Source organism: Scardinius erythrophthalmus (genome assembly GCF_964197995.2).
Source record: "Scardinius erythrophthalmus genome assembly, chromosome: 15".
In the NCBI taxonomy this organism is placed as follows: domain Eukaryota; kingdom Metazoa; phylum Chordata; class Actinopteri; order Cypriniformes; family Leuciscidae; genus Scardinius; species Scardinius erythrophthalmus.
Genome location: NC_138235.1, coordinates 40962067 through 40979266, shown reverse-complemented (window position 1 = coordinate 40979266; position 17200 = coordinate 40962067). Strand labels below are relative to the sequence as shown.

General features: G+C 37.2%; 1 protein-coding gene across 3 annotated transcripts in view; it reads right to left on the bottom strand.

Annotated features, from left to right (window-relative positions):
- Positions 1-298: 298 nt before the first annotated feature.
- Positions 299-17200, bottom strand: part of LOC308703322 (NLR family CARD domain-containing protein 3-like) — a 106595-nt gene continuing 89693 nt past the window's right edge. For 2 of the 3 annotated variants that reach the window (XM_081386705.1, XM_081386707.1), the window contains 2 exons: positions 6206-6379; positions 5143-5300 (listed from right to left, as the gene is read on the bottom strand). In XM_081386705.1, the coding sequence (XP_081242831.1) occupies positions 5282-5300; positions 6206-6379 (193 nt within the window). In that variant the 3' untranslated portion in view covers positions 5143-5281. Of the gene's footprint in view, positions 383-5142; positions 5301-6205; positions 6380-17200 lie in introns of those variants that run through there. The other variant, XM_081386706.1, reaches the window with a different exon arrangement.

The following is a 17200-nucleotide window of genomic DNA, read 5'->3' as shown; positions in this document are numbered from 1 at the left end:
GATCACAGTGGTGTAACACACTTGAGTCAAATGGTCTAAGAGTTATGAGCGATTTTGTACTTTTGGTTGCTGTAGCGCCACCTATGGGCCAATCAGGGTCATACTCTGATAGATTCTCCCCAAATTGAGGCCTACCATCTGGCCAGGTTTCAAGTCTCTAGGCCTTACGGTTTGGCCTGCACGATCAGTTATACAAATCCTTACAATTACAATAGGGTTTCAGCATTTCATGCTTGAACCCCTAATAAGACGAAATTGTTCATTTGGACAGAATACTTGTACCTTTCTTCTTGATTTTACTGGCGCCGCTGCTCTTGGGTCTCTTTGGAGGCATGTCTGTCAGTCAGTTTGTAAGATTTCAGTGGGATATCATCATCTGAAGCTGTAAAACAGAGAATATGAGTGGAATAGAAAAACACTATCACAGTTTGAACACTGTGTGTAAATGTACAGTGTGCATGAAGTACGCTTGATGACCTATTAATCTGTTGACATGCATATTTATTTGGATGAAAATAAAATGTGTTTTTATGTCTGAGCTCATAACTGGACATGGTATGAAAAACAATTCTGTTTAAATTGGATTGGATTCTGTTACATACTGCACTTTACAACATAGTATACAACATATTCAGTGTACAGTGAGCAGTGCACTTGTGCAACCGAGAAAAACACATGGGCGACATCTGGTGGTGAGAAAGTATTTGACAAACAGTTTCATTTTAGGCTGTATCCGAAATCACATACTTCACTATTATATAGACCTTATGCGCCAGAGAAACAAGGGCGCCGCCATCTTTAGAATATTGTCTTTGAACTTCCGTTTTTGCAGTCGCTCTGTATATTCCTATGGCATTGCTGTCCAGGAGTAATTAGCTTTTGAAGTGGATTTACTTAATATAAAGTTAACAAAAGTTAACGAAAGTTATCATGAGGATTGTAATGTTTAAACCAGATGTCTTGACAAATGTCAGTAGACCGGGAAGATTTTAAAACGAGCCATTCATTCATAAATACGCAAGATCGCTGTGAAAATAAAACCGGAAGTCAAAAGACAACGAGCGCAGCGCTGAAAAGGGGCGGGGCTACATAAGGTCTATAGTAGACGAAAAACAGTATGGTTGCGTCTGAAATCTCACATACATACTTACTTGTTTTGAATAAGTAATTCAGAACTGCTAAAAAAGTATGTGAGTGTGTGTAGTATGAATGTACATTCTCCATGATGTCATTATCATGTGACCCACCGTTTTGTATTAACCTCCTTTTATTAATTGGAAAGTTTTATATCCATAAATTTAATTATACAAAAAGTATTTGACATCTTCAAACAATAACTGAATTTGTTCTTAAATACAATTTCAGTGCCTGTAAATAAGAAAGCTATAAAAACATCTAGAATTTGTGCCATGTTTAATATTCTTTCATAATATGCTTTTATTCATTTTTGTGGCCCCTCTTGTATATATATATTTTCTTTCTTTTCTTTCTTTTAACGTTACATCTCTTTGTAAATTAGGCTCCTTTATATTTTTTTCTTGTTGATTATTGAACTATAACTTGTTTATTGTCTGAAAGTTTGTCTGTCTTTGTACCTTATGTTAAAATTTTAAAATAATAATAGTAATAATAAAATAAATTATTAATCTCGCCAGTAGTTATCCGGGTGCTTTTTGCCTTCTCTTTCGTGAGGACTGTGAATTCGGACTTACTTCTCGTCACATACTGTTTTTCGCCTACTATATAGTAGTGAAGTATGCGATTTTTGGATGTAGCCTTAAGGCCCGTTCACACCAAGCACGATAACTATAAAGATAACGATAAAGATAACTATATATGCGTCCACACCAACGACCGATAACGGTCTTTTTATTCTAAGCACGCGCGCGCCCGGATGATCCAGATCCATTTTAAATGCGCGAGACCTTTAAATTAGAATGGATTCTGATTGGCTGTCAGTGTTTTATCGTTCGACAGCTGGAAAAAAAATCGTTCTTAAAGTGATCCCAACGATATCGTTCCTCATATCTTTATAGTTATAGTAGGCTAGTGGTGTGAACTCTGTTATTCTTTAATATGGAGAACGATTTTTAGAATTATATCTTTATCTTTATCGTTATCTTTATAGTTATCGTCCTTGGTGTGAATGGGCCTTTAGTCTTTTAAAATGTGTAACTTCTTTTTGCTTTCAAACATGACTTGCAAAAAGTCTCAGATTACAGGATCATATATATTTTTTTAACATTTATAAAAATACTTCAAAATAAAATTCATTAAACACATTGATTTAAATGTGATTTAAAGGGATAGTTCACCCAAAAATGAACATTCTGACAGTTGACGACACCCATTGACTTCTATTTATTTCTAGTATTTATTTTTCCTGGAATGGAAGTCAGTGGGGTCCATTAACACTCTGGTCACCAACATTCTTCAAAATATCTTATTTTGTGTTCAACTGAAGACAGAAACTTGAGGATGAACAACATTTTTGGGTGAACTATCCCTTTAAATAAAGGTCCAAATCTTAAAACGGCACTGTTACAGCGATGGTATCAGAAGGTAATACCAGAGAATGTCTAATAGGAAGAGAATTGGCACTCTCTGCTTATTTCCGGTTTCTGGACTGGCTGCAGTAACACGTCTCTGTCCATGCGGGGGCGCTCGCAGGCGAGTGCAGAATGAATGGAGGTCTATGGCGAAAAACCCTCAAAATCCACTTTTCTCAGGATATAATTTTTTGTCTAGTAATTTGAATGTTGTATTCGAAAGGAGATGCAAAGAAATGACACATTGCTGGGTGTTAGATTTTTTAGAGTCACTTATTTGGTTTAAAAAGTCTTTTAAAATGTCAATGACGTCAGAATGCTGACGTCATTAACAGAATGCTAGCGTGTTATGGGCAACACCAACTCAACCTGTAAGAAATCGAAAAGAAATAAGTACTCGATCATTCAACTTTCGACCTATAACCCATGTTGAACTTGCAAAATCTACAATAAAATCTGAGATTTCTCAAAGGCAATCAGGTGAAAGAGACACATTTAGCCGTCTAGCCCCATAGACTCCCATTCAGTCTGCACTCGCCCGCGATCACCTCCAGTGGAATTCTAATGGAACTGCAACCAACCATCTATACAATGGGGCTAATAGGAAGTGCCAAGGCTCTCCGTAGACGGGCTCTGGTAATACCATGGTAGGCTACTGAATGATTACAGCATACATATAGCATGGTATATACAAATTGTGAATTTAAACGTAGCACAAACAGATAAAAGCCCAAAACTGGTAACTAAAAATACATTGTCACTCGTAACTTACACATGCGAGCGATCATTACGATTTACCACATGCAATGTTTTTAAATATATAAATAATCTTAGTATGATTCTTAAACCTTACCTCTTAATAATAATAATAATAATAATAAAAACGCTTTATGGTGTCACTGAGTCTCAGAGTGAAAACATTATTCCGAGTAAACAGCGTGAACTGTCTCCGAGCATCCGGAATTACAGACGGTTACTATTGGTTACAGAGGCGGAGACTCGTGTGATTGACAGACCGCACAGCCAATCCTCGCGTTGTTTAGTGGTAGCCCCGCTCCCTTCACCTGTTGACTTGTCGGCACTGAGCGCGTCTGAAACACAACGCGGTTCATTTCAGTGGAAATTCGCTTTTAATTCGAATTGATTTCAGATTTTGATCGACTTTCTGGAAGTTATCTCAGAATAAAGACATAAATGTGCTCATCTCTCGCCGCTTGAGAACTAATTGACGCCGTTGCCATCTGCTGTAATTGGTGAGTGACTGATGAAATTATGATTTATTGAGCTAATTCTGCTTAAAATACTGTGAACAGCTGCATTTGGTTTGATTTTTGCATGTAATGCTTTGATTTACAGACCTCTGCTCCGTTTTAGACGGCGATAAAACACATCAGATCCTTATTGAAGCCCATTTCCACCAAATAAGAAAAAATATATATAAATTATGACATACTAGGACTTAGTATGTCAAATTTTAGTTAGTGTCCCATAGTATTCACTTAGTATGTCATAATTATGACTTTTTATGTCATAATTTTGACTTTTTATATCATAATTATGACTTAATGTCATAATTTCGAGTTTCTATGTCATTTTACAAAAGCATGATTTTATATGTGCCAGAAATCCTTTCAAATGTGAGTAACCGTGATTTACTGACATCACAAGGTGTTGTAGTGTCTGATGGCACAGGTATGATGACGTCACAGGGATGATGAGGTCACATGACGAGTGTCAACTCCTGAATATTTGGTTCATGTTATTACATTAGGCATTTTGTCTGTTTTTACATGTTACAAAAAAACTCTCATAAAGTAAAAAATATAAGTTCCAGGAAGCAAATAGTCATTCATGCTGGAAACCATGTCAGATGACGAGTGTCACGTGACTCAGTCAGACTCAGGAATGTGGATCAATTAATCAGAAGGTGAGCTGGACTCAGTCCATCAGTCTGTGAGAAGTTGAAGAGCAACATTACTGCACGTCTACACCATATTTTTATTAATACTGTCAAAAACTTTTTTTTTTCTGGAATGGGGCATTTTGAGTTTATATCCAAGTTAATATGATCGTGTGAAGTGTGATATGCTGATATACGCCGGCTAGATATCGGTGGTTCCCAGCATGAATGACTATTTGCTTCCTAGAGGTGATTTTTTTTTACTTTATGAGAGTTTTTTTGCAACATAATCAAAATCATAAACCGATATAATGCCATATGTAACAACATGAACCAAATATTTATGTGTAACAGCATATACCATGACAACAATAGCCTAAGTGTAATTTGGTTTAAAAATGGCCAAAATATTATACATGTCGTGATTAATCGGATCTAACGTCTGTGTGTGTGTGTGTAGCCTATATTATATACAGTATATATACAAACACAAACTTTTTGTTAGATATGATTAATTGATTTGACAGCATGAATATATATATATATATATATATATACAGTGGGTACAGAAAGTATTCAGACCCCCTTAAATTTTTCACTCTTTGTTATATTGCGGCCATTTGCTAAAATCATTTAAGTTCATTTTTTCCTCATTGTACACACAGCACCCCATATTGACAGAAAAACACAGAATTGTTGACATTTTTGCAAATTTATTAAAAAAGAAAAACTGAAATATCACATGATCAAATATCACAAGTATTACGTATACTCAGTGTTGACTGAGTCTCTGTAGTGGATCCTTATTCACCATCAGATGATCAGCACAAGATCACACTGTCCTCAAACACCTAAAATAAAACACACACACAGTCACATATGCAGTATGAGATATTACATCTGTCACATCTTTTCATAAGAAAACTAACTAGATAATCTATATTAATTCATTCTCAAGCATGATCATATCGCTTCTCTCTGATGCTCAAAGTCACTTTACAAAATCAAAAGCACATGAAAGGTCACTTTCACACACCGGACAGCTGATCCAGAACCAGCAGAAATGACCATTACACTCACTACACATTTAATATCAGTTCATAACAACCCAGATCTCAGATTATCACACACATAAGGCGTCTTTACACACAAACCAAATCTGAAGCGGTTTGTTTTTCAAAGAGTCAGAAAGATTCTAATTCAATTCTGCTGTCGTCAGCGTTTCAGGCAGGTCGTGTGTGTGTGTGTGTGTGTGTGTGTGTGTGTGTGTGTGAGTGAAATATCGTCCTCAAGAAGATGATTTCTGGAATATAATATCACACAGTGACGGCGAATAAGCATTAGCGTATCTGAGAGAAATGTAGAAGCGCGTTGATCTGCCAGTCTCTTCAGAGGAAGATTACAAACGGCGAAAGCCAATTGATTACACACGTCGACTCTGTTATTCTGGTGGTTTCTTCACGATGTGAGTACAGGACACTTTTACTTTATTGTCTCTTGTTGGCTGACATTTTTTAATTTGGCTAAAACAATATGGATTATGGCCGATATGTTTAGTCTTCCTTTTCTCAGACAAAATATCCACACACACACACACACACACACACACACACACACACACACACACACACACACACACACACACACACGTGGTGTTACTGAACCTGGTACAATGTACTTATATTTCTAGTGAGTAAATCAGACATTTGAACTTAAAATAAAAATATGATGATGAAAATCGTTAAACTATTCTTACCTCAGTCTCTCCAGTTTATAATGTGGATCATCCCTCAGATCCTCTAACAGCTTCACTCCTGAGTCTCCTAGATTATTCTCAGACAGATCCAGTTCTCTCAGGTGTGAGGGGTTTGATCTCAGAGCTGAAGCCAGAGCAGCACAACCTTCATCTGTCACACCACAATCCCACAACCTGTAGAGAACAATGACACACATTAAGCCTATATCCAGAGATAAACATGACACTTAAAAAATAACATAATCCTGAAAATATGAAATATATACAAATACTCATTAGTTCACATTGTGAAAATTCATCAGTTAGGATTAGGGGATTGATTATAGAGTTTGTAGAGTATAAAAATCATTATTTCAATGGAAAGTCCCCATAAAACATTTAAACCCAACGTGTGTGTGTGTGTGTGTGTGTGTGTCTGTGTGTCTGTGTGTGTGTGTGTCTGTGTCTGTGTGTGTGTGTGTGTGAGTGAGCTTAATGTATTTGTAAACATTTTAAGGAACGTGTGTGTGTGAGTGTGTGTGTGTGTGTGTGTGTGTGTGTTAGCAGGGGAGGATTGGGACGATTCTAAGGGTCCAGCAGAACTCCATAATTTCCTGGATGATTTTGGTATTTACTTTGTAAAATAATCTTATAGGAAGAACGCTATAAAGAACGGGTATTCATTATAGTGTGTGTGTGTGTGTGTGTGTGTGTGTTTTCAACACTCTACTGTTTGAGCTACAGGAAAGATTCCTTAACTTTTAAAATTAAAGGGATACTTCAGGATTTAGCATTAAGCTTTGTATTAGTAGAAAACCTGTAGTATTTTCGAATTACCATGCTTTCCACCCTCATATCCCCCTGAGAGGAGAGATTTATGTATTTTTTGTCTGGAAAAAATCCTCCGATGACGCAAAAATCGTCATTTTGCGTCATCGGAGGATTTTCTGGCCAGAGGCTAAAGACTACAGCCAGTAGATGGCGCTGTCCCGCATGTGTTCAACCCGCCCATAGAGGGATCTCACTCACAGAATGTACACAGTGTCAGCCGTCTTTCTTTGGAAGCTAAGCTAGCAGGCTCTTGTTCTGTGGAGAAAGCTGAATAGTAGGAGAAAGCTGAGTAAGTAGGGGTTACCATCCTCCTTTTCCCGGACTTGTCCGGCCGTCGAGATCGTTCAAAATGTCCGGGATTCGGCTTTTGCTTTCTGCGGTCGCCATTCACTGTTTACATGCACACCTTTTGTTTCAATCTAACTGAATTCATTCCGATTGGTGAATCTGAATAGAGTTTACATGAACGCTAAACAAGTGATCGGTTGATGTGCGTTTTACCCTTGCTAAGAAAATTCCCGCTCCTCCGTGAGAGATGCGAGACCCGCCGCGTCTCAGTAATCATGCCACCGGCCTCGCGTCGTTCTCCCGCGGCCGTCAGCCTCGTCCTGCTCGCCACAGTAAACATGATGAATGGCGACTGTAGAACGCAAAAGCCGAATCCCGGACATTTTGGGCGATCTCTAAATCCCTGGCAAACTCGTCACGTAGGCTAAGCCTTGTTGTTTGTTTTAAACTGCGCACTCTTACCGGTAGGCGTGGCCCCCTAAGGCAGCGAAGCAAGTGCATTCTGGGAGTTGTTGTCTTTCATCCACATAAGCCAAAAATACATTTTCTGGGTTTTCTCAGTCTAGAAAGCTCCAAATTAAAAAAATTCTTCACATTTCTTCTACTTAAATGACCTATTTTAAATACACATTCATCTTCCCAGAGGTGAAGTATCCCTTTAATGTTACACTCCTATGGCCAACTTTCTTTATAAAAAAATGGTAACACTTTATAATGTGCTAAGGTTTCATTGTGTTAGCATTAGTTAACATGAACCAACAATTAATGAACAATATTCTACAGCATTTATTAATCTTAGTTAATGTAAGACATTTTTAAGACCCAAAGTTGTATCTGTTAACATGCACTGTGAACTAACATGAACACTAATATTTTATTAACTAACATTAATAAAGGCTATTGCTCTCTGTTAGTTCATGTTAGTTAATGCATTAACAAATGAGACCTTATTGTAAAGTGTTACCAAAAATTAAATAAAATGAAAATAAAATACCTAAATAATGTAAACAACTCATTGGATAACATTGGGCTGCATATAAAGAAACAAAATGCATTTTTCTTTTGCTGGATGTCTATTGTCTATTTGCATATCAATAAAGATTTTTTTAATACAATGCACACTGAATTTGTTATTTCTACAACTTTTATAGCACTTCAATTGTAAAAATTGTGAGCCTGACATATTACATTTATTATCATTAGCACTCCATGTTCAAAGATTTACTAGCTGTCAGTTCATCTCTTATACGCTGCTGCCATCTAGTGGTTTTAGTTGTAACTCTAAAATTATGGGGAACTGCTTAATTAATGTCTGTTTAGTAATTCATATTGTATCCTTCATTTGCTCTCCAGAAGCCATATTTGAGCACACACACACACATGTAGGTTCCTTTAAATGTTAAGGTGAAGATTAAAAAAGAGAAACTGGATCTGTGAATTCTCACAGAATCACAACTGAATTCATATCTTGCTACTCAGTCAGAATCTTATTAACCTGGAGTCCCAGTCTCTGTCACAATAACCATATATGTAATGTTTTAGGCCTATTGGCAGACATCCGTTTAAAATGTAGGCAATGGCATATAAAGAAGCTTTTCTCCATATCCACTTCAGTTTCTCAGCTTGCACTTTAATTATTGATTAGGCTACTTCTGTACTGGTTTGCGCTTGGCAAAGATGTTCAGATGTCTCTATGCCTAGTAGACCTACACCAAACGCTCATTAAAAGGGTCCTGTACAGGGCTGTACAGTGCGACATATATCTACACAAAGATTGGTCTGTGTGATGAATAAATGTGCCACTGTAGCACGCGTGCGATACAGTTTTGTAAACTCCGTTACTTGTGTTTGTTTTCAGACATGATAACAGTCGTTTTATACTTGTGCTTATGCGATATCACGATTTTTGATCGTGGATGATTTAGGGGCTGTTTACACCTGGCCACTTCATGCGTTTTCTGTGAAAAGACCAGGTGTAAATGCCCTCCGAAACGCATTCCAGACGGATTTGAATCCGATCGCTCAAACCACTTCAGGAGGAGGTCTGGGCCGCATTTCAGACCAAACTGGACAAGTGTAAATGCATCTGGTTGTTGAAACCACATATGGAAATTTTACTCCTCCCAAAAATGCTAAGAAATAAGCGTGTGAGAGCGTGTGATAGGCTATATGTCATGTTATAGCCAGATATGACGCAGCTACTGCAACACGCATCACCGCAGACGAGCAGCTGAGCATCTGTTCATCAAGACAACGTTCAAACTATCACAAATCAAAGTGAAAGTAAGTCGCAGACGCTTAACACACAATCATCATCATTAAAAGTAAAGAAATGAAATGATCTTCCAGGGCTGTTGCTGCTCTCTCTTATTGCGGTCTTTGATTTAGAAATTTTAGCTGATGATCAATAAAATGCAGCTCATATCTGTTGCTTTCGGTGACGTGCCCTCCATTAAATCTGCATATAGCGCGGGAATTGAAGATCGGATTTAAATCCATTTTGCAAAAACACATTTATGTGACCAGGTGTAGATGGAGTCGTTTTGATAAATAGAGCAAACGCTTTACAAATATGAATTCTCTTACATCATATGAACAGACGTAAAAATAATTTGCTGAATTTGATCATGTTGTTTTAATAGCTTTGCTTGTAATTAATGAAATAGTAGTTATTTGGAAACACGTCAATTTTGCAAAACTCCCATTTATAGAAAAAAAGTTTTTACGCTCACATGAGGAGGTTTTTCAGGCCATTCAAAAAAGAAATATTTGGCAAAACTGCAATGGAAACAGTGCGCATTTACAGTCACCTGACGTAGACGACGCAGTGTGTTTGGACAGAAGACGAGACAGAGTTCTTTATTAAATTCATATAAGGCAAAAGAATTACAGGAATAATGGATTCTAAACCTCAAATAAATGCCACAATCAAGACCTTGAAGCAGTGAAAGTTTGTATAAAAGCAATTTTGCCCCTATCTAAGAATATTAGATCAGACCTAGATAGATGGTGTAATCTTCCCTTATCCCTATTAGGCCGTGTTCACCTTGTTAATATGAATATTCTACCCCGCCTTCTTTACCCATTTCAAATGCTACCAGTTCTCATTCCTAACAAAGCACTAAAACAGTTACGAGGCTTCATTATTTCCTTTATTTGGTGGAAAAAAAGACCAAGACTGAGATATAACTTCTTAACACGACCTAGCAGATGTGGAGGCCTAGCAGCCCCGGACATTAAACTATATCAGCTCTCTGCCCATCTTCGTTTTATACTGGAATGGCACTTAAATGATCCAAACTCAACTTGGATCAGTGCAGAAGCCATAACTCTCGGGCCAGTTCCTCTACGGAACTTACTATATCTTTCGCCCAAAAAACAGCGAATTTTAATTAAAGATAATTTTATTCTTAAGAATATGATTAAAATATGGAGATCAGTCCGCAAAATAGAAGGGCTTGACTCCCACCTTTCACCTCTCACACCCTTACATAACAACCCAGATTTCCCCCCGGGGATGAAGGACGGCCTAATACATTTGAGAGACAAAGGAATACATGTCATCGGAGATTTGATGGAGAATAAACAGTTAATGACCTTTGAACAATTCATTGCAAAATATGATCTCAATAAGAAGTTTTTCTTGACATACCAGCAGATGCGTAGCTTCATTACAAAAAATCTCAGAGTCTATTCAGGTGGCCTCAGCGTATCCCCAGTGGAGGAACAATTAAATAAACTTACTTCATCTCAATCTGCATCCAAAATCTTTCATAGTATTTTGATAAGTTGAATTGGTTGAAGGTTGTTTTGGCAAGATGGCGCCGATGTTTTTGGCATGCCGTTTCTCTCTGCGATTATCAAGTTTGTTTTTACTATGGTTTTTTAATTGCCTTTTTAATCATGGTGTTTTTTATTCAAGTGTTGTCTTAAGTCATAGTGCGTTATCAGTGTTAGTTTACGACCGGCAAACTTTGCTGGATATTGGACTTCTGGCAGATGGACAAACACATCAGTTATTGTGGGAAGCTTGCGGGATTCCTCCATCACTGCTGGCGTCTGTGCCGCCTTACCTCCACCGGGGGCAATGTTTGCCGTCGGGAAGGAAACGACGAAAGCGCAGAGGGAAAAGAGGTGGTCTCGCAGTTAAACTTAAAATTGCACTTGGAAGTTATCGGAGGAGATACGACCACAGAGATTTTGTCGTCGATGGAATAGACCGTTCTTGCTCTGTGAGATGGCGCTCCCTCGAACCATTATATAACTGGAACGTCCCGATTTTCCCTAATGTTTCTTCTGGATCGCTGCAACTGTTACGCTCTCCACGTCTACGACACGGCGGGGTGAGATGGTGTAATCTTAAACCGCTAAAGTTACGTCGGACAACACAAATCGGATGAGGATGTACTAAAACTCTGGTTTGGTTTGATCAACGCGAGGTCAGTGATGAACAAGACATTTATATTAAATGACTTTTTTATTACACACGACTTGGATTTAATGTTTATTACTGAGACGTGGATTGCAATTGGGGACATGAGTCCTTTTTCTGAACTCATACCGCGAGACTGTACGTTTTTTAATACCCCTCGTTCATCGGGTCGAGGGGGAGGACTGGTTTCTATATTTAAAGAGAAGTTTAATTGCAGATTAATATCAACGGAAGAATGCCGAACATTTGAACGACAACTGTTGATACTAGACATTGGTAGTCCTGTTGCCATTGTTGTTATTTACCGGCCTCCAAAAGCACAGAAAGATTTTATTAATGAATTTGGGGATTTTCTAGGAGGTTTGTTCTCAAAATTTGATAAACTGATAATTCTAGGCGATTTTAATATACATGTCTGCTGTCCAGAAAATGTGATTTCGAAAGACTTTTTAAACTTGATTCTTTTGACCTTACCCAATCAGTAAATGGCCCAACTCATGTTTATGGCCATACATTAGATCTGGTATTAACACATGGTCTCTTTATTGAAGATTTAGAATTAGGCTATATGACCATGTTATCTCAGATCACAAACCCATCTTGTTTAATATCCCTGTTTCATGCTGTCTTGTTAATCCTGTGAGGTCTTTGCAAAGCTTTCGCAGTTTTTCAGCAACAACTGGTACAGAATTTAGTACAAATTTTAATGAGGTGTGTAGAATATCTGAATCTGCTTTACATGATATGGGTGTGGATGAACACTTGTATTGGTTGTTTTCAACCTGTAAAGATGTGTTGGATGCAGTGGCTCCTCAAAATACTAAACAGCGTAAAGTTAGGTCTGATCCGTAGTTAAATAATGAGATAAGAGGTCTTAGACAAATCTGTAGGCAGGCAGAGAGAAAATGGAAGAAATATAAGTTACAAGTTTACTATGACATTTTTAAGGAAGCACAGAAAAAATTTCAGAACACTATAAAATCAGCCAAATCAAGGTATTTTGTGGAGATAATAGAAAAGAATGCTAACAATCCTAGAACGTTATTTAATATAATAAATACAGTTATAAATCCTCCTACATTAATCCTAGATCCGTCTCCATCGATGTGCGAGAATTTTCTAGATTCATTTACAACTAAGATTGAGAATCTTAGAAGAATTATCCCACAAATGAGCGGTGACTTTTTGGGTCATGTTACACAAAATACAGTTTTAAATCAGTTTGAACTTATATCATTTCAGCAGCTGCTGGAAACGGTAAGCAGACTGAAACCTACTGGGTCAGCTATAGATATGGTTCCTCCGTGGTTTTTGAAAGAAAACATTGAGGTTATTGGACCTAGTATTCTACAGATTGTAAATAAAAGCTTGAACACAGGTACCTTTCCAAGCATGCTGAAGCAGGCCCTGGTGCAACCTATATTAAAAAAACCTAACTTAGATCAAACTGACCTGACCCATTTTAGACCGGTCTCCCATCTTTCATTCATGTCTAAAATTTTAGAAAAAGTAGTGTTTAATCAATTACATGTATATTTAGAACAGAGTAATATTGGTGAAGTTTACCAGTCTGGTTTTAAGAAGCATCATTCCACAGAGACTGCCCTTGTAAAAGTGTTTAATGATTTGCTGATGACAGTGGATGCTGGTGATTCAGCAGTGTTAGTTTTATTAGACTTAACTGCGGCTTTTGACACTATAGATCACACAGTAATGCTTTCACGGCTAGAGGAATATGTGGGGATTCAGGGGAGGGCCCTAGATTGGTTTAAGTCTTACTTGACTGCCAGAACCATGGCAGTGAGACTGGGCCCGTATACATCGAGATCGACATCACTTAAATGTGGTGTGCCACAAGGCTCTATCCTGGCCCCTACGCTTTTTTCTCTTTATATGCTCCCATTAGGAGACATTTTTAAGAAGTACGACATCACATTTCATTGTTATGCAGATGACTTGCAAATATATTTACCGTTACAAAATGGAAATAATGTGCAATCTCTAATGTCTTGCCTGTCTGATCTTAAATCATGGCTTGCTTGTAATTTTTTATACCTCAATGAAAAAAAGACAGAAGTTGTAGTGTTTGGCCCTAGAGGAACCAAAGGCGCAGCGGAGTTAAATTTCGGATCACTGTCATTATATGTGAAAGATCGTGTTAAAAACTTGGGTGTTTATATTGATAGTGCACTGAAATTGAATGCACAGGTAAATTATGTGGTCAAGTTTTTTTCACTTGAGAAATTTGGCTAAAATGAAATCATGTTTGACACATAAGAGCCTTGAAATTGCAATACATGCTCTTATATCCTCGAGACTTGACTATTGCAATTCTTTATATAAGGGTATTAGTCAAGCATCTATTCAGCGGCTGCAAAAGGTACAAAATGCTGCAGCGAGATTATTAACTAACACTAAAAAACGTGAACACATCACTCCGTCCTTGGTCCGTTTACATTGGCTCCCTGTACAATACAGAATTGATTTTAAACTCCTTTTATTAGTGTATAAATCTCTTCACGGCCTTGCACCGACTTATTTATCAGATTTGTTAATAGGGTACAAGACAGGTAGAACCTTGAGATCATCAACTCAAAACTTGTTAAAAGTTCCGAGGACCAAGTTAAGCCAGAAAGGGGATCGTGCCTTTGGGGTAGTTGCTCCAAAACTTTGGAATAGCTTACCATCACATGTTAGGGACGCTGATTCTGTACATGTTTTTAAAGTACAACTTAAGACACACTTGTTTGAAATGGCCTATTCATCTATTTGATGATAATGATTATTACTATATATATATATATATATTTCTTTTTTTAATCAGCTTGTTTAAATATTGTTGTATTGTTTTATTGAGATGGTGTAAAGCACATTGGTCAACATGTGTTGTTTGAATGGTGCTATACAAATAAAAGTGACATTGACATAAGGGCAAATACAGATAGCTCAGACAAAACTAGGGTGTTCTGGGAAAAGGACTTTGGAGAAAAAATTCAGATAACTGATTGGGAAACCATATGTGAGATGCCTTCCTATCTTGCCAATAACTCTGCCTGGGAAATGCAGTTTAAAATTGTTCATCGTCTGCATGTGACTCCTGCCCAAAGACATAAAGTAAACCCAAAACTCTCCAACCTCTGCAATAAATGTAAAAGTCTAGAAGGATCCCTCATCCACCGTTTCTGGAGTTGCTCAAAAATACAACAATTCTGGAGGGACGTCCTAAAGGAACTAGAGAACATTTTTTGTTGCTCATTACAAATAGGACCAATGACTTGTTTGCTTGGAATGAACCAGGAACTCCCGTCCAGATTCCAAGGGACCCACCTTCTTCAAATCTTACTCCACTGTGCCCGCAAGTGCTGGATAACAGACCAAGTCCCGTCAATAGCACAGTGGATCAACACAATCAAAGGTCTTATTCCATTTGAAGCCTTTTCAACAGCATTAAAAGACAAACCTTTTAAATTCTATAAAGTATGGGACCCCTTCTTTACTTATCTTGGGGCTGGAGAGAGCCACCTGTTAACGCTGGGTCTACAGAACCTGGCGTGGAAGGACTGAATAATAATCAAACGGTGATGTAAATTTATTTTATTTTATTGTTTTTCTCTTTCTCTGTATTGATGTATTTGGTAATACTGTATGTTAATGTATATTTTGTACCTGGGCAATTTGTATTAGCTCGGATGTGTCAATGATGTTTAAACCCTGCAAATGTCAAAAAGCTTCAATAAAAAAAATAAAAAAAAAGACCTTGAAGCAGAACTGAGGGAGAAACACCCAGAAACTCCTCCAGGGTTCCTTCTCATGCGGGAAACACTTAACATAACTCAGGGTTTTTCCTGGCTCAAAATGAGGCGGATGTGGTAAAATCCCAATAATGTATTTTAATAATAAGATAATAAAATTTGTATTTTTTGTAGATCATCATATAGCCTAATGTGTTTCCCACATTGTTTTTGTTGGTGGAGGTTGGTATCTCTAGGGGGGTACGGGGACATGCCCCCCCGTAAGAAAATTGTGTACATTTTAAAGATAAATTCATTAATCTGGTGCACTTTGAGTCACCCGAATCCACTGTTAAAAATAGATAATCCACCCGCAAACCACCTATTCTTTGATTTAGATATCTGCATCTGATCATCACATTACAATTATTCAAATTCTCAGTGTTAAGCATGATGATATGGTAATTATCACACTGAAGTAGGCTGATTTAAAATGAACATTTATTTAAAATAAAAATTCTTTTTTTTGGCAAAATTACATAATTCCTTAATAGCCTAAACAGAGGCTTTACTCCCTTCAAACTTAAATTGTTTAATTTCATTGTTGTTTCAATCTTTCATTACATCACAGTTTGAATACACACATTTTTTGTACCTTTTATAAAGGGCATTTTCCCCTAATTTTATTAGCCTAAATGTTTGCTCCATCTTTCATTTCAAATTCTTAAATTTTATCAATATATTCAATTAAAATAATAAGACACTAGACTGTTACCAATCAAATTAAATCATTTACATTGAAAAATTATAACTGTATTAAATGAGATTATTTTAAATATTTTTGAATATACAAATAAGGAATGTTGAAAAGAATGATACTTATGAAACTAAACCACCAGTAGGAAGCGGCAGACGACCGTCTTAATGAGCGAGTCATTGAGTCATTCATTCAAACGATTCGTTCAAACGGCTGATTTATTCAGAATGGGTAATTGAGTCTTTGACTCAACCGATTCTTTTAAAACGCTGAATCATTCAGTAATGCAACAAGTGTTGCTGTGAGATGCGCGATGCTTCTGCTGTGATCTTTGTTTGGAACTATTTTCGCTGCTGAAACAGAACAAAAACAGTCATTGAGTCTAAAATGTAAGTGACTTAATTTTAACTATTTGTTTATTGAATTTATTGAACTTTGTCTCGGTTTCAATCTTGATGGCATTCAGGCAAACTGCTCTCTGGTCGTGTGTAGCCTAGGCTATATATTGTTTCTTAACTATAATATGTTATAAATAACTGCGTGAGCCTCAACAGCGCAACATTTTTACCGTCAGTACATTAGGTAGGCCTATATTATTATCAACTATAGGCTATCAATCACCACTTACTTTAAATGAAATAAAACAGAATCATCCTCATGTTTTCGGTGATTCTCTAGTTATTTTTTATTGTCGAGAGACGGAGGCGGCACAAAATTTGATGGAGGCGGCCGCCTCATAATTCTCTATGCAGGAAAAACCCTGGTAACGTAACGCGTCAATGCGCTTAACTAGTGTAAATCAAGCAAGCTAGTATGCAAAGGCCATGAAGTGTTGGTGAAATAACACATTAGGGGACTGGAGTGAAACTTCTTGCACAAAATAAATTCAAGCACTTTCAAGCACCTGTCTCTATGTATGTTTATTTTCAAAAACTTTCCAGGGCCTTGAAAACATTTTTTCAGATTCACAAACTTTC